This window comes from Rhincodon typus, chromosome 10 (genome assembly GCF_021869965.1).
Source record: "Rhincodon typus isolate 14 chromosome 10, sRhiTyp1.1, whole genome shotgun sequence".
NCBI classification, from domain to species: Eukaryota; Metazoa; Chordata; class Chondrichthyes; order Orectolobiformes; family Rhincodontidae; genus Rhincodon; species Rhincodon typus.
This window is the reverse complement of record NC_063341.1, coordinates 3,257,622-3,279,886: the sequence shown is the minus strand read 5'-3', so window position 1 is coordinate 3,279,886 and position 22,265 is coordinate 3,257,622. Positions and strand designations below refer to the sequence as shown.

Here is a 22,265-nt window from a genome sequence, read left to right as displayed (position 1 = left end):
TCTATGTCCCTCTGTAACCTGCAACATCCTTCCGCACTATCCACAACTCCACCGACTTTGGTGTCATCCGCAAATTTACTAACCCATCCTTCTACGCCCTCATCCAGGTCATTTATAAAAATGACAAACAGCAGTGGCCCCAAAACAGATCCTTGAGGTACACCACTAGTAACTGAACTCCAGGATGAACATTTCCCATCAACCACCACCCTCTGTCTTCTTACAGCTAGCCAATTTCTGATCCAAACCGCTAAATCACCCTCAATCCCGTGCCTCCGTATTTTCTGCAATAGCCTACCATGGGGAACCTTATCAAACGCTTTACTGAAATCCAAATACACCACATCAACCGCTTTACCCTCATCCACCTGTTTGGTCACCCTCTCGAAGAACTCAATAAGGTTTGTGAGGCACGACCTACCCTTCACAAAACCGTGTTGACTATCCCTAATCAAATTATTCCTTTCTAGATGATTATAAATCCTATCTCTTATAATCCTTTCCAACACTTTACCCACAAACGAAGTAAGGCTCACTGGTCTATAATTACCAGGGTTGTCTCTACTCCCCTTCTTGAACAACGGGACAACATTTGCTAGTCTCCAGTCTTCTGGCACTATTCCTGAAGACAATGACGACATAAAGATCAAAGCCAAAGGCTCTGCAATCTCCTCTCTAGCTTCCCAGAGAATCCTAGGATAAATCCCATCCGGCCCAGGGGACTTATCTATTTTCACACCTTCCAGAATTGCTAACACCTCCTCCTTATGAACCTCAATCCCGTCTAGTCTAATAGACTGTATCTCAGAATTCTCCTCGACTACATTGTCTTTTTCCTGTGTGAATACTGACGAAAAATATTCATTTAGCACCTCTCCTATCTCTTCGGACTCCACGCACAACTTCCCACTACTGTCCTTGACTGGCCCCAATCTTACTCTAGTCATTCTTTTATTCCTGACATACCTATAGAAAGCTTTAGGGTTTTCCTTGATCCTACCTGCTAAAGACTTCTCATGTCCCCTCCTGGCTCTTCTTAGCTCTCTCTTTAGGTCCTTCCTGGCTAACTTGTAACTCTCAAGCGCCCTCACTGAGCCTTCACACCTCATCTCTACATAAGCCTCCTTCTTCCTCTTGACAAGAGATTCAACTTCTTTAGTAAACCACGGTTCCCTCGCTCGACCACTTCCTCCCTGCCTGACAGGTACATACTTCTCAAGGACACGCAGTAGCTGTTCCTTGAACAAGCTCCACATTTCAATTGTACCCAGCCCCTGCAGTTTCCTTCTCCATCCTATGCATCCTAAATCTTGCCTCATCGCCTCATAATTGCCTTTCCCCCAGCTATAACTCTTGCCCTGCTTTATATACCGATCCCTTTCCATCGCTAAAGTAAACGTAACCGAATTGTGGTCACTATCACCAAAGTGCTCTCCTCCCTCCAAATCTAACACCTGGCCTGGTTCATTACCCAGTACCAAATCCAATGTGGCCTCCCCTCTTGTTGGCCTATCTACATACTGTGTCAGGAAACCCTCCTGCACACATTGGACAAAAACTGACCCATCTGCTTTTTGAGGACTTGAGTTTTGAAGGATTGTGGAAATGTGGATTTATTTCAAGTTCTTCGGAGTTAGTCGGGTTGCTTATTTTTAAATGTCAATGAAAGGACATATTGGAACTTTATTTTTAAAAATGCTTCTGGGAAATCCTGGTTTCAGCTTATTGCGAGACTTGTTTTCTGGATCATATGTCTGCTGTCTTTGAACAGTGTTTTTCGGGTAGTGGAGATTGTTCTGGTTTCCTGTTGGTGTATGACTGCTGAGAAACAGACAGTTATGCTTTCTGAAGGCCCTTCATTGTGAATACAGTGCAAATTCTGATTTTTTTTCTAGAAAGAGCACGTGGAAAACTTCTGGTGTTTCCTGAGCAGACTGTATCTAGTTAGACCCCAGAGATGACTGCACGTCTAGTAACCTGTTTATGTGTGCTAGAAAGCCAGATCAACAAGCTGAACAGGCCACTCATTATCCTTTTCTTTCCTTGAAGAAATAACCATTATTGGTCAAAAGTGTTTTCTCCCAAATTGAAGCTCTGCAGAGAAAAATCTGTTTTCTCTCTTTAACTGGTGTGAATGTATTTTTTTTTGGATTATATAGAGGTAAACATTCATACATTTATGTTCTGCATGTGTGTTAACCAATTCTGCATCTTCCTAGAATAAGTTTTGTTTTATAATAAATCAGTCAATCTGTGTTCATTAAAGAAACCTGGTTGATGGATCTAGGTGTATTATAGAGAAAGCATGCAATTAGCCTTATTGGGAACTGGGTAAAACTATTACACTTATGTTGTCATTTATGGAGTAGTGACAATAGAGAGGCAAGGCACTTCTGTCATCACAGTGGTAACAATCCTTTGACTAAGTGTAAAGATCCAGTATTTACAAGGTTGACCTGACGGTTTGTCATAATTATTACTCAAGCACAGGAGCAAGGATGTCTTGCTGCAATTGTACAGGGCCTTGTTGAGACCAGATGCTGGAGTATTGTGTGCAGTTTCGGTCTCCTTATCTGAGGAAGGATGTTCTGGCGATGGAGGGAGTGTGACAAAGGTTTACCAGACTGATTCCTAGGATAGCAGGATTGGATTGCTTAGGAATATATCCACTGGAGTTTAGAAGAACGAGGGAAGATGAAATCTCATAGCAACTTAAAAAACCCTTAATAGGACTAGACAGGGGAAATGCAGGAAGGATGTTCCCAATGACTGGGGAGTCCAGATCCAGGGCTCACGGTCTAAGGACACAGTTCTGAACACGGGTCACTGGACCCGAAACATTAACTCGGCTTTCTCTCCACAGATGCTGCCAGAGCTGCTGAGTTTTTTCCAACAATTCCCAATTTTGTTGCTAAGGAGACGGGATAGACCATGATGAGGAGACAAGTCTTCACGCAGAGAGTGAATTCTCTGCCACAGTGAGCGGTTGAGGCCAAAACATTGAATGTTTTCAAGAAGGAGTTAGATATAGTTCTCAGGGCTAAAGGGATCGAAGGGTTTTGGGGGAGAAAGCGGGGACAGGGGACTGAGCTGGATAATCAGCCATGATCACATTCAGTGGGTGAGCAGACTTGAAGGGCTGAATGGCCTACTCCTGCTCCTAGTTTCTACGTTTTTTCGTTTCTGGTGATTTGAAACGCTGCGGGGAGTTTGGAGTAGAAGCAAGCGAAGGGTTAATATTGAAAGCAGTCACCATATTCTCTGCCAATGGCTTCAGCAGATGAATAGAAAGCTCCTCTGACAGCAGGTGAGGGTGAATTTGCAGAGCATCAGGACAGATTCCCAGCACCCCCAGCTCCCTCCAGGCGACATCGATAGTCAGCAGCTGGGGCCCAGGCAGACATCCTTCCCTACCCCCCCCCCACCGCCCCCCCCCCCCCCCCACCACCCCCCCCACCACCACCCTCCATCCCCCAGCCCACACTAACCCCCTCCCCCTGCCCAATCTCCCCAGGACAAGCTGTCAGTCCAGCTGGATTCATTACCATTGTAACGCAGCCTGAGGGAGAAGCTGAGGCTACGCTGCCTGTGACGAGCTGAGAGACAGTGCACTGACAGTCGAGCCTCTGACCCTGGGAAGCTGTCTGTGTCTCCTCACTCCCAGCACCTGAGGCTCCCACACATCTGTCACCAACTTCCTCCCCTCTCTGTGGGGTGTCACCTTATGGGGATCTTTAATTACAGAGTAGCAGAGTGAACAGTCTCGCACTGGGCCACACAAGAAAGATGAGTATCTTTCTTTTCATTCTCCATCCTGCGCATACCCAGTCTCTCCTTTTATTGCATTGGCCTGAACCTCTCCCTGAGTTCCACAGTCTCACCACTCTGTGGGTAAAGGCGTTTCGCCTGAACTCCTGACTGGATTTATCGTCAGCCTTTTAGCTTGTCTGCCCCTAGTTTTCAACTCGCCTCAAATGGGAACACCCCCTCAACGCTCACCCTGTGGAACACCTGCACAATTCGGACAAGATCCAACCTCTTCTCAGCTTTATTCATTCTTTCAAAATTGACACCAGCCCCCTTCTACAGATTGGAGATCACAGGTAGTGGAGATAAATCAGAGAATGTGTACGTCAATACTCATTTTTGGGGTTGGGGGTGGGGGGTGAATCAATGATCCAAATTCCCTATGTTCCCTGTAGCCTTTGCCCCATATCCCTGAATAACTTTTGTTAACAATCTCAGATTTAAAATCAATAATTGTAAAAATGAGTTGGAAACCTCTAAATTCACTCATCTTTCTTGTTTTCTGCATGAAAACGGTACCTACACTTTTGAGAGTATTTCTTTTCATTGGCTTTGTAACATGTTGCAATACCCAGTGATCATCAGAAGTGCTGTATGGATACGAGACTCTCTTTTAACCCTGAAAGACCGGGCTCCAATTTACAGAATCTGCTCCAATCTCTCTATCTACCTCATCATTTCTTGAAAACTTTGACTGCAATTAGTTCCACTAACATCACTGTAAAATCTGCCACTGAGGCCAAAATATTTTTCCTAATACGGTGCCCAAACTAAACATATGCTCTGACCAGGGCTTTGTATAGCTGAAGCGTAGCTTCAAGCCCCTTGTATTCTAGTTCCTTTATCCTCTTTAAATATTTCCTGTGGCCTATTGATGTCATTTTGAAAATCTGTGTACACTGTTTATGGCTTTGCAGGGTTTTCAAAGTATCCTGCTCCAAATGTTGTCATGTGTGCAATTATGGAAACTCAATTGTCCACCCACTTAATCTATTAATATCTTTCTAATTTTATGCCTCTGTTTACACTGCAAAATGCAGTGTATCTTTGTGCCAATGGAAAACATGATTAAATGGCTCCTAATCCCAACATCTAAATTGCTAATAAAATCCAGTGAACAGTGAAGCCACAACACAATTCTTGCAGGACAGGGGTAAGAGGATGATTGGGACGATCTAGGGGAAGTCAGATTCAAGGGAGTGACTTGACAGAACACCAGGAATGTCATGAGAGGGTCAGGAGGAGGAGGATCGAGATGGTCATCTGGGGTAGGTAGTGCCCTGTCACCTCAGGGTAATAGTTTGAGGATAGGAGTTTGAATCCCACCATGGATGTGGTCAGATTTGAATTGAATAAAAACCTGGAAGGAAAGGCTAGCCTAATGGTGACCCAGGTTGTTGTTGTAAAAGCCCATCTGGTTCCTGTTTTCTGCGTTTGTACATTTATTGCACCCTGTAAGAGATTGCAGCAGGCTACAAAAGGTTATTTTTCCAAGAGTACTTGGCTAAATGAGGGAAAGAGCAGAGTTGGAGTGTTCAACTCTCCAATCAACATTCCGAATCATTCCCTACCCTCCCACCTCCATAACTCTCTAAAACTACTAACCCAGAACTTCAGAGTCCAGGCATCCGTCACATTTTGAGATTGTGAATTCCATAGATGCACAAGTCTTTGGGAGAAGTAATTTCTCCTCAGCTCTGTGTAAATCCCACTGCTCTTTATCCTCAAGCTTGCATTCTGAGTTGCCCCACATAAGGAAACATCCTCTCCACATCTACTTTGTGTGTGTAACAGAACGAGGCCTATCAGGGTAAGATGGGGAAGGCTGTTGCACTGCAGTTAACTCTCCCGTGCTTACAGGCCTGTTGGAAGGATTTACAGATTGATAATCAGCCCATTTGACCATGCTATGGCCCAGTTTCTGTGCTGATTTTGTCCTGATGTATGAGATAGCGACACTATCTAATGCACCACATGGCCTTCTGTACTCCAAGAGATTTCATCACTGCCCTTTTACCTACACTCACCCCAGTGGTTAGCCTGCACCACCATCTTTGTAATGCAAATGATTAATTGTTAAATCCTTAATGGTTACCCCCCCACCGGGTTTCTGTTGACAGCAATACTCCTGAGATGAAGCTTCAATTCCTCAAGATGTCAAGACTAATCTCTCTCCACTTTCCTACAGACAGCTTTAAATGAATGATGCCTTTGTTACTGACTCCTTGAAATGGAGGGAATTCAGTCATTGCCTACTCCCTAGCAGGAACCTTTAAAAACCTGCATCTTTGCTGTCTCCTCTCTATTGCAAACAGCCTTAGTATCTTAGGTCATTCTGTTGACTGGAATTTCACATTCTCACCGCAATGCTTGTGAATTTATGCTGTGTGTTATCTGTGGTTTAAAAATCCTTCCTATAGCGAACCATCAAAAACTGATACATACTCTACTCCTGGTCTAGCCGCAGTTAGCTTTAACCCCTGGGTGTGGAATCAGCCTGACTTTTGTACCTTGCCCCATTTTGTTTGCTGCTGACTTCAATAAAACAGAAAATCAGGCATAGTAGGATATTCTAATAGTTTACCAAATCTGCAATGCTGCCAATATCGAATCCCTCACTAGGCTAAGAAAACACTTTGGTTTTTGTAATGACTTTGTAAACATGCACTCAAACCGCCTACAACTTATCTGTTGGCTACAACAAGAGTTACCCACTAACTTCCCATTCCTTGTTTTCTCTTCCCAGAATGCACTACCTCACTTCTTCATGGCGTTTGCCGCCTGTCTGCCCAGTCCCTGTCTATCCTCCTCTGAAGATATCTCCGGTCCTCCTTATCATTTCCTTGCCCTTGCAGACTCTAGCCCCGAGTCTCCTACTTTTGTTTCGTTGATAAATTTGGACATTATTTGGATGATGGATATGATTCTCCCCTCCCTGGGGGTGGAAAGAAGCCAAAGTAACAGGGTGTGTTCCTTCACAACACACCACTGTTTACATTCTGAGCGAGAAGGTCTATGGGGATCATTGTGACCCATCACCATTTAACTGTTTAATTAACAACCACTACTTCCCCACTCAGAGATGTCCTTTGTGGTTGCGAAAAGTGACTAGTTTCCAGGCTGGAAAACCAGGGCAACCTACCTGCTGGGTTGGCAGGCAGAGTCCCCTGGTGCCCAAGGCAGAGGCATGAATGGAGGCGAACATACAAACGAGGAAAAAAAGTAGGCACTCAGCCCTTCCAGCCTGCTCAGCCATTCAATAACATGATGACTGACTGTAACCTTAACTCTACATTCTTAAACACTCCCAATAATCTTCCGTCTCCTTGATAATCAAGACTTTATCTGTGGCTTCAAAAATAGTTGAAGGTTTTGCATGCATTGCTTTAAGAGGAAGGGAATTCCAAAGACTGACAACCCTCTGAGACAAAATATGTTTCCTCATCTCTGTTTTAAATGGGCGACGCCTTATTTTTAGGGGTGGCCACTGAAAACTAACCTACTGCCCTTTACTACAACAGTCACGTAAATCTCGTAGCTTGCATGACATGTATAACACATAATTACCATCTCACTGCTGGCTTCGCAAGGAGTAAGCCCCAACTGGAGAACTCTAGGACCCAGAAGCTGTCACCTGATTGGCTGGCAGCTTCTGGGATGCCAGTGCGAAGGGCTGTGATTGGCTGAGAAAGTCGCCCATCAGCTCTTAGTGGGTCGATTGGCCAGAGATGTGGCAGGTTCTCTTGTGGTGACATGGGGGTGGTTGCCAATGACGAGTCTCACCCACCCTCTTTCAAAACAAAATGGACAGCTTCTCCCCAGTGTCTTACACTCCAGAATCTCAATCCTCCATATTTCTTTGAAGTTTACATCACATGTAGACAGGGTGATTTAGAAGGCATTTAGCACGCTTGCCTTCATTGCTCAGACCTGGTGCTGGGATGTCATGTTGAGCTTGTACAGGGTGTTGGTGAGGCCTCTTCTGGAGTGCTGTGTGCAGTTCTGGTCACCCAGTTATAGGAAGGATATTATTAAGCTAGAGAGGGTTCAGAAGAGATTTACCAGGATGTTACTGGGAATTGAGTTATAAGGAGAGGCTGGATTGGTTTAGGGCTTTTTTTCACTGAAGTGTAAAAGGTTGAGGGCGGTGACCTTATAGGGGTTTATAGAATAATGCGGATAATAGATCAGGTGTATGGCAGGTGTTGTTTTCCCTAGGTTGGGGGATTTCAAGACTTGAGGGCATATTTTTAAGGTGAGAGGAGGAAGATTTAAGAAACACATGAGGGACATTTTTTTTTACACAGAGAGTGGTTTGTGTGTGGAATGAACTTCCACAGGAAGTGGTGGATGTGGGTACAGTGACAATGTTTGAAAGACATTTAGATAAGTTCATGAATACAAAATGTTTGGAGGGATATGGGCCAAGCGCAGGCAGGTAGGACCAGTTTAGTTTGGGATTATCGTCAGCAGACTCTATGTACTGAGACTGCTTTCCACACAGTTATAGTTTGAAACTTTCAGGGTCCATTTAAACAATCTCAAATTTGTGTTATGGAATTCTCCTGCACAGTTAACAGTGGAGAATGGAATGGAAGATAAAAGAGCACAAAAGTAGGTTTTGTGAACATTTTAAAACTTTACCCCATATTGAGTTATCTTTTGGCGAGGTATGAGGAAAGTGGCAGGGCCCTGAAGCACTGAAAGTAGTTGTATAAATGCAATTAACACAGAAAATGCTGGATAGAATTGGGCAGCATTCGCGGAGGGTGGGGCAGCAGAGTTAATGTTTCAGGATGATGAGCCTTCGTCATGACACAGTTAATTCTGTTCCTGATACTGCCACAACCTGACAGGCACTTCCAGTTTGCTCTGTTCATATTGCAGATTGTCAACATCTGCAGCATTTTACTGTCATACACATGCATTTCGGTCTTCCCTACCATAAAAGAAGAGTTTGAGGCTACTGCTGTTAAATAAATAGCAAATTTATTTCATGAGTTTTGTTTCTGTGTTGAAGATTTATAAAATATTACTGACAATGATGAGGCAGTCTCCGCGATGAAGCCACTGAACACTGCAGCTGCTGTTGGATGAAGGAATAAAGCCTCAGAGTTCTCTTAGTTTAAAAAGGCTGGTATAGTGATGGTTTGCTAGTGTCTGGAAGCTGCTTTCTGACAGGGCAAGACCATATTACCTTGGTCCAGTAGTCCAGTTTATTTTATCATTCATGTCCATTGTGAGGAATATACAAAGCTGGTTCAAGCTGTTTGCAGTTCTCAGTATATGGGCTCATTAAACCCCCCGACGGGAGGGAGTGGCTTGGTTGGGAGGGCAAAGGATCAATCTCAGTTTTAATACAAAGCCCAATTCCTGCAGAATGTGAAGGTGCAGATCAATACTGAGGGCCAGCAGGACTGTCCAGCCAATCAGATATTGAGGAAGATTCCAGCCAATCAGAACTTGGGAAAAGTAGATTCCTCAGTTACCCCAGTGAGGAGATTCAATGTGCCACACGGGACATTGAATGATAAGGATGCTTAACATCGATATGAATTCAGGACACCTCCTGAGGTGATAACAGGTTGTGGAAAGCAGATGCAGTTGGAATGGTTTCAAATTTTGAAGCCACCTTATCTTTCCCAGTAACGTTGTATGTAAACATACAGGACCCCAGCCTTTGATAGGGCACCCAAATGGCAACTTATTACAGTCCCAAGCCCATGTTCTGAGTACGAGGATTCAGGTGGATAAGTTTTGGAATGTGTGTAAATCCTGAAAGTGCTGTACTTGGACAGAATTCAAACCACAGGCCAATGGCCATTACTGTTCATGTGACTGTCTGGTCCCATTATGCCTTCTGATCCAAATGGACACTGTGCTGTACTCCAGCATCAGGCTGTTCACCTCAGTGAAGCTCAGATCCTCAACACTTGCCCCATTCACCTCCAGAATTTCATCCCCCACTTCCAGCAATCCAGTGTACAGCTTCTCAGCATTCTGATCTGCCATCTGGTGAATAAATATACCTAGAGGAAAGAAAAGCACACAAATTAACATGGGTCAGATTAAAGGCCTAGAATTTCACAGGATTATGGAAGTTCCAGCAATATTTAGATCCTGAAATGCCACCAACATTCCATTTCTTTTGGTAGGAAAGTGTGTGACTCCCATACGAAAGAAATCCAAACTCGGCAGACCCAACCAAACTCAGTGCAATTTCAACTCAGTGTAATTTCACTGCAGCGACAGCCATAATGTGTGAGAGTTCCAAATGTTTGGAATAATTGAAAATGCATTTCAGGGCAAATAAGTCAAGTTATTTAAATCAGTCCCTTAAAAATTAACAAAAAAAGACTCCCTGTACCAGTGAGAGCTGAAAAAGAAATCTGCTCTAGAAGTTACAATGTTACTGGAAAATATGAAGAGTTTCAGTAATGAAACCATTTGCAACTATAGCTGCTGCTTGGCTGCTTTCCACAACCTATCATCATTTTAGCAGGGGTCCTATATTGATTTGTGGCTCAAAGAGGTTATTAAGGGATTAGCTGTCTTTGATGTGTGATTATGAATACTGATCTGTTTGCTTTTTATTAGGGATTAATTTTTGAGGGGGTTTCAATATCTGAATTGGGCTTTCAAAAATAGAATAATTGTATTAAACACAATAAAGGCCGTAATGCACATTTCAAATTTGATTTTATTTCATCTCAAAGTGGTTCCTGAAGTCTGTTCATGGTGGATATTGGCATGGAGTGTATAAGGGCAAAGGGCGGTGGGTGACTACACATGAGTTTGGCATGGATGCAGCACGGTGAGTGAATGAGGCATGGGAGGGTTAGGCATCTGAGAGGCAACGTTTTCACACAGAGGGCGGTGTGTGTATGGAATGAGCTGCCAGAGGAAGTCGTAGAGGTAGGTACAATTACAACATTTAAAAGACACTAGGATATGTACATGGATAGAAAAGGTTTAGAGGGATATGGGCCAAAAACAAGTAAATGGGACTAGTTCAGTGTAGGAAACCTGGTGGGCATGGACGAGTTGGACTGAAGGGTCTGTTTCTGTGCTGGATGACTCTAAATGGACGCTAGAAGACCTGATGTTGAACAAAACAGCTTCAGCAAAGTCCGAGATGTATCAAGTCAGGCCTTTTAATCACTGCCTCCTTCGCCCGCCCAACACCCCCCTCACCACTTGCCGGCTTTTCTGGCCAATTGGCATCTGGAGCAATCAGCCTGACTCCATCCTGCAAACCATTTCCTCTCCCAGATTGAGGGCCTCGCCATTTGGGTGAGTATCTCACATGGTTAGCCAAGAGCTTTCCCATCGCGAGCTTCCAGCCTTGCTGGCAGAAATCAGGCCAAAGTTTATTTGCTAATCTGTACCTCTCTGAGTGGGTGCTGTTTGGTAGACACGCTTGTAATGGACAGTAATAACGGGTAAATTAATGCTACAAGAGCCTAGCAAAACAATCCAGTTGGAAGCAGGTTTTAAAGGTTGCAAGAATAAACACAGAGGTCTTGTGGCACGTCGCTACCTCTAGGCCAGAAACCAGGGGTTCAAGCTTCACCTCAGGACCAGTTATTTATAATGTTACCTCCGAAACAGGGTAGCTGTTAGATTGAGTGTATCTCCAGTACCCATGGAGGCAGGCAGTAAGAGTGACAGGGTCTCCTGATCAGCTGACCTGCAGCAGGCAGTGACAAACCAATGCAACACTTCACCCATCAGTGTAAACCAAACTGAAGACCTCACCCTGAAAATAAGGACAGATCAACAAGGAGAAGAATAGATTGCTCATCCTGGAGTCATAGAGGTCTACAGCATGGAAACTGGCCCTTCGGCCCAACTTGCCCATGCCATCCAGTTTTCACGAATTAAACTAGTCCCATTTGCCTGTGTTTGGTCCATATCCCTCCATATCTATCCCATCCATGTACCTGTCTAAATGTTGTACCTGTCTAAATGTTTCTTAAATGATAAAATTGTACTTATCTCCATTACCTCTGGCAGCCCATTCCAGACACTCCCCACCCTCTGTGAAAAAATTGCCCCTCTGGACCTTTTTGTATCTTTCCCCTCTCACCTTAAACCTGTGCCCTCTAATTTTAGACTCCCCTACCCTGGGGAAAAGCTACTGGCTATCTACCTTATATATGCCTCTCATGATTTTATAGACCTCTGTAAGGTCGCCCCTCAGTCTCCTCAGTCTCCTACGCTCCGGGAAAAAAGTCCCAGCCTATCCAGCCTCTCCTCATAACTCAAACCTTCCATGTCCAGGTAGCATCCTAGTAAATCTTTTCTGAATTCTTTCTAGTTTAATAATATCCTTTCAGTAGTAGTGCAACCAGAACTGCATACACAATAGAATATTGTTCCGGAATTACTTGTTGCGTTACAAAGTCAAGCAACTGACCAATGATGAGGGAATCATGACAAGATATTCACACAGCTCGGAGACACAGGTTCATGTCACATTACTGGGAAAACAGGGATAAAATCTTTTGGTGCATTGGCCAAATGCCTCACTCAGTCAACACCCTCAATACAAGCTCAGTAGGTTATTTACCTCACTGCTGTTTGCAGAGATGTTCCTCCTGCTACCTTTACCATTTACTTAGATAAATAGTTTATGGAGTACTTGGAGATTTTTCCACATGTAATACAGGTGGTTGCACATTATGTCTGGCAGATCTATAGCTTAAATGCCTTTCTTTCATGTATTATACCCAACTGTGTGCACTGTGTCTCTGACAACTGAAGACAGCACTGGTCTTGATAGACTAGTATTAATTAGCCCAAAGGAAAGGCTTTTTTTATCTATTCATTTGTGGGATGTGGGCATCACTGGCTGGCCAGCATTTCTTGCCCATCCCTAGTTGCCCTTGAGAAGGTGGGGGTGAGCTGCCTTCAGGAACCATTGCAGTCCATGTGCTGTAGATGGACCCTCAATGCCCTTAGGGAAGGAATTCCAGGATTTTGACCCAGCAACAGTGAAGGAACGGCATTTCCAAGTCAGGATGGTGAGTGGCTTGGAGGGGAACTTGAAGGTGGTGGTGTTCCCATATATCTATTGCCCTTGTCCTTCTAGATGGAAATGGTGGTGGGTTTGGAAGCTGCTGTCTGAGGATGTTGGTGAATTTGAGAAATGTGTTGTTGTTTAATACTATGAGCATGGGTTCTGCACAGCTTCACAATACAAACCTGATTCTTAAAAGCCTTCTTTTTACACACAAATTGCCAAGCATGCCCAGGTGAGTTAGGGGGTCAGAGTCTGGCACTGTGGTTGTGAACGAAAGACTTGCATTCCCTTCAAAGCAAGACCCTGAAAGTCAGGAGATCAGAACGAAGGGGCCCTACCCACTGAAGGTGGGGTGCAGGAGATGGCAGAAATCAGACCACATACCCAGGGACTGAGAGACACTGGAGGGCAGGAATGGTGTGTCCATCACCAGCATAACCAGGAGTGTGTGGGATTGGGGCCTTCAGTCCCAAATCTCTCCAGAGTGTTCACCCTCACACCCTTGAGTGTTCATGTCCCAAATGAACTAGAGCGGCTGGGGGACCTATCCTTGTCCCTCTGTTCAACGGTGTGCAGGATTTCCCAGCGAGGTTACAGTGATGGAAGGGAATCCAATTCCACCCACCCACACCCACACACAGACACCCACCGACACACACACACACACACCCCATACCCATACCCACACCCACACAAACACACACACCCCCACCCGCCCACACAGACACCCACCGACACACACACACACACTCACACACACACACACACACACACACACACCAGGTCATTCACAGCTCCTATAACCAGTGAGGCCTTAAGACAGTCGAGAGGGATGGAACTCCACATCCCCAGTACTCACGTCCACCCGATCTGGAGATGTGAAACCCAAACAGCGCCCCTGCTGGTTTGGAGAGTTCAAGAATGAAGCTGGCATCAGCGAATGTCTGTGTCACTTGGCCAACGAGCGTCAGGTGTCTGGCTGGAGCAAGGTCTCCTCCACGCAGAGCCATCACTGGGCTGCGGCCAGGAGGCTGGGCCCCACTGTCAACAAGAAACAGAAGACATCTGAACAAAGCACACACATGGCACGTCACCAGCACATAGGTCTCTACTGTCCCATGGAGACTACCATCTACCACCACCTGGTGCCCCCCCACAAAACACAGCAACAGCTTGTTGTCAGATGACCCACCCAATGGAACCATTTCTACAGCAGTGATAGGAGCACTGGGACCCACAGCAGCACGGCTATAGCACTCTGTGTAGAGGGCAGCGAAGGAGGTTACCTCACAGTACAACAGGATCTTGATCAGATGGGCCAATGGGCCAATGGGCCAAGGAGCGGAAGGTGGAGTACAATTTAGATAAACGTGAGGTGCTGCATTTTGAAAGGCTAATCAGGGCAGGACTTGTACACTTAATGCTAAGGTCCTGGGGAATGTTGCCGAACAAAGAGACCTTGGAGTGCGGGCTCATAGTTCCTTCAAAGTGGAGTCTCAGGTAAACAGGATGGCGAAGAATACATTTGGTATGCTTGCCTTTATGGGTCAGTGCAGGAATTGGGACATCATACTGTGGCTGTACAGGACACTGGACAGGCCACTTTTAGAATAGTGGTTGCCTTTTCTGGTCATCTTTCTGTAGGAAGGATGTTGTTAAACTTGAAAGGTTATAGAAAAGATTTACAAGGATGTTGCAGGGAAAAGCTGAATAGGCTGGGGCTTATTTTACCTGCAGCATCGGAGGCTGAGGGGTGACCTTATATAAGTTTAAAAAATCATGAAGGGCATGGACAGGGTGAGTAGCCAAGGTCTTTTCCCCAGGGTAGGGGAGTCCAAAACCAGAGGACATAGGTTTAAGGTGAGAGGGGAAAGATTTAAAAGGGACCTCAGGGATAACATTTTCACACAGAGGGTCGTGCGTGTATGGAACAAGCTGCCAGAGAATCCGGATGGCTATATGAACAGGAAGGGTTTAGAAGAATATGGGCAGATGCTGGCAAATGGGGCTAGGTCAGATTGGGATGCCTGGTTGGCTTGGATGAGTTGGACCAAACAGTCTGTTTCCATGCTGTATGACTCTATGACCTGAGCCCTTCCTTTGGGATCTCAAGGGAACAAACTGAAAGATCTGACAGATGATCAAATGCTCCCATGCCCTAGCGAGGCTAACAGTAACAACTGCTTAAATCAATCGACAGAGATAGTGGAGCAATGTAAACCCAACTGCGAGGTAATACAGCTTAGGCTTTGATGAGTTACCTGTCCAGAACATATCATTCCGGCTGAGGGTGCAGTGCAGTAGTGAGGGAGTGCCACACTGTCGGAGGGTCAGTACTGTGGGAATGCCGCACTGTCAGAGGTCAGTGCTGTGGGAGTGCTGCACTGTCAGAGGGTCAGTATTGAGGGAGTGTCGCACTGTGAGAGGGTCACTGCTGTGGGAGTGCTGCACTGTGAAAGGGTCAGTGCTGTGCAAGTGCTGCACTGTCACAGGGTCAGTATTGAGGGAGTGCTGCACTGTGAGAGGGTCAGTGCTGTGGGAGTGCCGCACTGTCAGAGGGTCAGTACTGAGGGAGTGCTGCACTGTCGGAGGGTCAGTGCTGAGGGAGTGTTGCACTGTCGGAGGGTCAGTGCTGTGGGAGTGCCGCACTGTCGGAGGGTCAGTGCTGTGGGAGTGCTGCACTGTCGGAGGGTCAGTGCTGAGGGAGTGCCGCACTGTGAAAGTGTCAGTGCTGAGGGAGTGCCGCACTGTGAAAGGGTCAGTGCTGAGGGAGTGCTGCACTGTCAGAGGGTCCGTGCTGTGGGAGTGCTGCACAGTCGAAGGGAGCATCATTCAGACAGGACGATCTGATGTCTGCCCCCTCAGGGGGCTGTAAGAGATCTCGCGGCACCATGAGACGAAGAGCACTTGGTGTTTCCTGGGCAACACTTATCCCTCACCCAGCTTCGCTGGCTGCATACAGCACTGGAGTGAAATTCTCAGCTGTAGGCATAATCCAGGCACTCAGTTCTAGCATCACCCCTACACCTACCCCTCCCCACCCTACTCCCCATCCTTGCAGCTGGATGTTTAAATCTCTGGATGGGAAGCAGGACAGTTTTCCCCTGTGCATTGACCAATATTTATCCCGCAACTGAGGGACTCATCATGTTAGTTACAGGAACTTGCTGTGAGCAAAATTATTGTCGGTATTCCACACATCTTAAACATCTCCGTTCAGTTGCTCCCCACCCCAATCTTCTAAACTGATGGTTAAAGATCCCTAGTCTGTGTAACCTGTCCTAAAACTGTAACTCTTCTGGGAATCACATATTTATGGTATGTCTCCAATCCTGTATAGAATGCGTTGGTGGGGCTGGCCATCTTATTGTGTGTAGGAGCTCTGCTGATACTTATAGAATCCAAGGTGCTTTCCATGAGCGCTCTTCACCCACAACCTTAACTCTTAGGGCCCTCTTGTGGTGCAGTGGTAGTGCCAAGTCCCACCTGGTCCAGAGGTGTGTCATAACATCTCTGAACAGATTGATTAGAAAATATCTTTTACGCTCAAGTGAGACATCTAATGCCAGTTCCAAGCTAAAATCCCCGCACCTCAACAATGCAACTCTCGTCTGGTTTTAATACTGAAATCTGCAGAGTGGGAACTGAACCCAGGAGCTCCTGACTGATGGGTTTGAGTGTTATTACTAAACCATGGTTGATACCGTTGCCCTGAATCACTCCGGAGAATGGTAATAAATCACAGGCCCCATCAAACTGCCAGCACTAGAAATACTGGGGCAAAACATCCGCCTTTAACTCTTCCAAATCGAGCAGTATTCATTTACAAGTATTACTGGGCTTACTTTAAACCGGTTTTACCCTCTGGGTAAGCAAATGCACCTCAGCTTAAAACTAAAAATCAATTTTCTCTCTGTCGATAACCTGCTAACTCACTGTCTACACTCAAAGCGGGGGCTACAGCCCATCACTGCTATTGAAAAGAGCAGCCGAGGGGTGAATTGGTGGCAGGGTAACAGTGGGTGGTGCCAAGGACAGGGGCCTGGAGGGGTGACAGTAAATGAAATGACTGGCTAGACAAGGCTGGAATGTGGTAGATTCAACCTCAGCAGTCTGGAGGTGGGCCATGGGGGAACCACCTTCAGTACTTGGGCTCCAAACAGCCTGGCACATGACTCTGCACCACCCTCTCGAGGGCTTTGAGGGCAACAAGGGCCAGTCAAACTTGCCTCCCTAGAGTAGAGGTCTCAACACATGCAGTGATAGTTATAGAGTCATACAGCACGGAAACAGACCCTTCGGTCCAACCTGTCCATGCTAAACATAATCGCAAACTAAACTAGTCCCACCTGCCTGCGCTTGGCCCATATCCCTCCAAACCTTTCTTATTCATGTACTTATCTAAGTGACTTTTAAATGCTGTAACTGTACCTGCATCCACCACTTCCTCAGGAAGTTCATTCCATACATGTACCACCCTCTGTGTAAAAAGGTTGTCCCTTATGTCTTCTCTAAATCTCTATCCTCTCAGCTTAAAAATATGCCTTCTAGTCCTGAAATCCCCCATCCGAGGGAAAACAACACCTGCCATTTACCTTATCTGTACCCCTCATGATTTTATAAACCTCTATAACTTCATCCCTCAACTTCCAATGAGAAAAGTCCCAGCCTTTCTCTTTTTCTCAGCAACATCCTGGTAAATCTCTTCCCAGGGAGCTGAACCACAAACTCTAGAGATTTTCTCATCACCCTGTTCAGCGATGTCATCACACATCTCTGGAGCAAGTGGGACTTGAACCCAGGCCACCTGGCTCAGAGGTAGGAACACTACCACTGAGCCACACAAGTTCCAGAGCTAAAATTGTGTTGTATAGACTAGGCTTGCTTTCCCTTGAGCTCAGAAGATTTGAAGTGTTGATAACCTCAAGGTATTTAAGATGATTAACCAATCTGACAGGATGGATAGCGAGAAATGATCTCCGCTGGTGGGAAAGTCCAAAGCAAAGGGGCATAATTTATCATTCAAACTGTGGAAGTGTCAGAGGGCAGAATTGAGGGCTCAGAGATCCTGGCAGGGAGGGGTGTGGTTGTGGGCTTTTGGAGATTGATTGGGTGAGGGATATGCGGAGAGAAGAGGGTACGGAGGGATTTGACAGCAAGGATTAAATCCTTAAAGGCTCGTCCTTCATCCTGGCCTCCGCCATCTTCAGTGTTCCTCAGCATCAACCTACCTCCTTCCCAAGCCAGCTTCTGGCACCTCCTGCACCAGGTAGGAACTGGAACGATTTCTTCGTGCCTGGGGGTGAAGAGATTGGAAAGAGATAGCTTTCCTCAGGTGAGCCAATGGGGACACCTAGTAGAAGATGACAGAATTGCACTGAACCCACTCCATGCATGTTTCATGCTGGCATTAACACCTTACTTCTGGTTACAAACACACAAATAAAAAGCAACAGCCTCGTTAATAAGAGCTCACGGTTTGTCAGTGAAACCTCCACCACCCCTTACCCGCAAGTCTCAAGGGATTATTAGGCCTTCAAGGCAAAAATAACTTCGCCAGCAGACTCAACCCCCTGACATCATCATCAAGCAAGAGTCCATGAGAGGTTGGTTCCCCACTACACATCACAGTCACTCGGTGAATGAACAACGTTCCCGTCTCCTGCCAGAAATCCCCATTCCCATCAGAATCCGGGGGTCTCCAGGAGCTTGTGTGGGTATTCAGCACTTCTCTAAGATCCATATCTCCTCTAGTCTCCCTCTAAACTCTTCCCAGTTAAACACTCATAGCTACGTTTGGATTTAGACCATAAGATAGAGGAGCCCATCAAGTCTTATCCGCCATTCCATCATGGCTGCTATGTATCTCAACCCCATTCTCCTGCTTTCTCCCTGTAACCCTTGTCCGCCTTATAAATCTCTGTCTTAAGTACACTCAATGACTTGGCCTCCACAGCCCTCTGTGACAATGAGTTCCACAGATTCACCACCCTCTGGCTGAAGGAATTCCTCCCCATCTCAGTTCTAAAGGGTTGTCCCTTCATTCTGAGGGTGTGCTCTCATGTCCTAGTCTCTCCTACATCCAGTCTATCCAGGCCTCTCAGTATTCTTTAAGTTTCAATCAGATCCTCCCTCATCCTCCTAAACTCCATCGAGTACAGATCCAGAGTCCTCAACCGCTCCTCATATGACAGGCCCTTCATCCCCGGGATCATTCTTGTAAAGCTCCTCTGGACTACCTCCAACACCAGCATATCCTTCCTTAGGTACCGGACCTGAAACTGCTTGTAATATTCCAAATACAGTTTGACCAGAGTCTTATACAGCCTCAGCAGTACATCCCTGCAGTTCTAGCCCTCTCAAAACGAATGCTCACATTGCATTTGCCTTCCTAGCTGCCAACTGAACCTGTATGTTAACCTTAACAGAATCCTTAAATAGGGCCCCAAAGTCCCTTTGTGTTTCAGATTTCTGAAGCCTTTCCCCGTTTAGAAAATAGTCTATACCTCTTTCCTTCCCACCAAAGTGCATGGCCTCACACTTTCCCACATTGCATTCCATCTGCCACTTCTTTGCCCATTCTCCTAGTCTGGCCAAGTCCTTCTGCAGCCTCTCCACTTCCTCAACACTACCTGTCCCTTTACCTATCTTTGGGTCTTCTGCAGACTTAAATTTTCTCACAGCCCAATTCTATTTGAACCGTACAACACAGAAAAAAAGGACCATTTGGCCCACTGTGTTGATGCTGACCCTTCGGTCGAGGTTTCCATTCAGCTCCATTCACTTGCTCTTTCCCATTAACCATGAAAATTGTTTCCCCTGGAGTCTTTTCTGAATCCTGATGGAAACAGATGGTTCAGTCTGTCTCCACCATCTCTTCAGGTAACACATTCCAGATGATAATAACTCTTGACCTAAAAGAATCTTCATCTTCCCCCTCGTTCTGTCGGTGAACCTACATTCCTCACTCCTGCCAATTATAGCATTATCACCTTAATCATTGTGATGAAAACTCCTCATTATTTTGGACAGTCCTATCTCTCTCCCTCCAGGAGGTTCCTTCTGGCTGGAGGTACCACCTTCTGAAAGGGATAGAGGATTACTTTGAATTTACCGAAACAGTTCCAACTCTGTTTGCGTACAGGAATAGTGAAGTCTTGCTTCCATTGCATAGAAGATTGGTTAGATTTCTTGGTTGATGTACTCTGTATATCAGGAAAGATACTACTTTACTCAGAGGATTGTGAATCTTTGGAATTTGGAATCACAGAGGGCTGTGAGAGCTTTGAGTGTGTTTTATGGATTTCTGACACCAGTGGCATACAGGATTACCAGGATGGGGAGGGTAAATGGGCATCACAATGTTTGATCAGTCATGATCACACTGAATGATGGGGCAAGCTCAGTGAGCTGAATGGCCTACTCCGATATCTCATGTGGCTCAATGTGTATAGCCCACAACTCCTCTGATTGTAATGTTCCTAGGAGGGATAATCAATAACAATCTGCCCTGGACCACCCATGTTGATGAGATGGTCAAGAAAGCACAACGATGCCTCTACTTCCCTCAGGAGGCTAAGGAAATTCAGCATGTCCATAAGGACTGTCACCAACTTTTACAGATGTACCATAGAAAGCATTCTATCTGGGTGCATCATGGCCTGGTACAGCAACTGCTCTGCCCAGGACTGTAAGAAACTACAGAGGATTGTGAACACAGACCTGTCCATCATGGAAGCCAACCTTCCATCTACTGATTCCATCTATACTTCTTGATGCCTTGAAAAGGCAGCTAACAGTATCAAAGACCCCTCCCACCCTGGTTATAATCTCTTACAATCTCTTCCATCAAGCAGAAGATACAAAAGCTTAAACACACGTACCAACAGATTCAAGAACAGTTTCTTCCCTGCTGTTATTAGACTTCTGAATGGACCTCTCTAATGTAATGTTAATCTTGCTTTTCATGCACCTCCTCTGCAGCCGTAACTTTGTATTCCTCGCTCTGTTCAATCACCCTGTGATCTTTGTATGGTATGGTCTGCCCGTATTGCATGCAAAACAAAACTTTTCACTATACTTAGGTACATGTGAAACAACAATAAATCAAATCAACTCAAAAATCAAAATCCCACCTCTATCTCTTGGTCATATTTACATCAAGCCTTCCCTGAAAAGAATTTTAACTACTTTTCTGTCTGACTCCTTTCTCGAAAAAAAACACCCTCCGCCAACGCTTATTTCAACCTTTCCTGAAGATTATATTCCTTCGGTTCTGAGATTAAATGTTTCTGCTCCTCCACCAGTGATTTTATTACAGAGAGTAGAAGTGCCCACCTTATCACAGTGTGGCCACAAGGTTCCTGGCCTACGCAATGCAAGGCCAGGTTACACTAACACACTGGGCAGCCTGTACCAGAAGTCAGGCTCTTCCATGGCCAATAAACCCAGGAGTGAGACTCAAAAACAGGGTTTTCCGGCTCAAAGGCACAAGCCCTAACAAATACTCCACCCTTGGTTTTAACTTTCATGCTTAGATTTTAATTTTCCAAAACTCACTTGGTTTGGGGAAAGTCCCATTAGATTGCTGTTATATATATTGGCACAGAGAAAGGATTGGCTGACCGGTGAGCCTGACGTCAGTGGTGGGGAAGCTGCTGGAGAAGATACTGAGGGATAGGATCTATTTACATTTGGAAGAAAATGGGCTTATTAGTGATAGGCAACATGGTTTTGTGCAGGGAAGGTCATGTCTTACCAACTTGATAGAATTCTTTGAGGAAGTGACAAAGTTGATAGATGACGGAAGGGCTGTAGATGTCATATACATGGACTTCAGTAAGGCATTTGATAAGGTACCCCATGGTAGGCTGATGGAGAAAATGAAGTCACATGGGGTCCAGGGAGTACTAGCTCGATGGATAGAGAACTGGCTGGACAACAGGAGACAGAGACTTGTAGTGGAAGGGAGTTTCTCAAAATGGAGAACTGTGACCAGTGGTGTTCCACAGGGATCCGTGTTGGGATCACTGTTGTTTGTGATATACATAAATGATCTGAAGGAAGGTATAGATGGTCTGATTAGCAAGTTTGCAGATGACACGAAGATTGGTGGAGTAGCAGATAGTGAAGGGGACTGTCGGAGAATGCAGCAGAATGTAGATAGATTGGAGAGTTGGGCAGAGAAATGGCAGATGGAGTTCAATCCAGGCAAATGAGAGGTGATGCATTTTGGAAGATCCAATTCAAAAGCGAACTATACGATAAATGGAAAAGCCCTGGGGAAAATTGATGCACAGAGAGATCTGGGTGTTCAGGTCCATTGTACCCTGAAGGTGGCAACGCAGGTCGATAGAGTGGTCAAGAAGGCATATGGCATGCTTTCATTCATCAGACAGGGTATTGAGTACAAGAGTTGGCAGGTCATGTTACA

At 45.6% G+C, this 22,265-nt stretch overlaps 1 protein-coding gene across 3 annotated transcripts in view; it reads right to left on the bottom strand.

Annotated features, from left to right (window-relative positions):
• Positions 1-8,808: 8,808 nt before the first annotated feature.
• LOC125484273 (uncharacterized protein KIAA1614-like) overlaps positions 8,809-22,265 on the bottom strand; it is a 54,913-nt gene continuing 41,456 nt past the window's right edge. Inside the window, exons 8-10 of one of the 3 annotated variants that reach the window (XM_048602321.1) lie at positions 18,064-18,128; positions 13,692-13,873; positions 8,809-9,836 (exon numbers count right to left, since the gene is read on the bottom strand). In XM_048602321.1, coding sequence (XP_048458278.1) covers positions 9,631-9,836; positions 13,692-13,873; positions 18,064-18,128 — 453 coding nt within the window. In that variant the 3' untranslated portion in view covers positions 8,809-9,630. Of the gene's footprint in view, positions 9,837-13,691; positions 13,874-18,063; positions 18,186-22,265 lie in introns of all 3 variants that reach the window. The other 2 variants (XM_048602320.1, XR_007263110.1) reach the window with 2 other exon arrangements.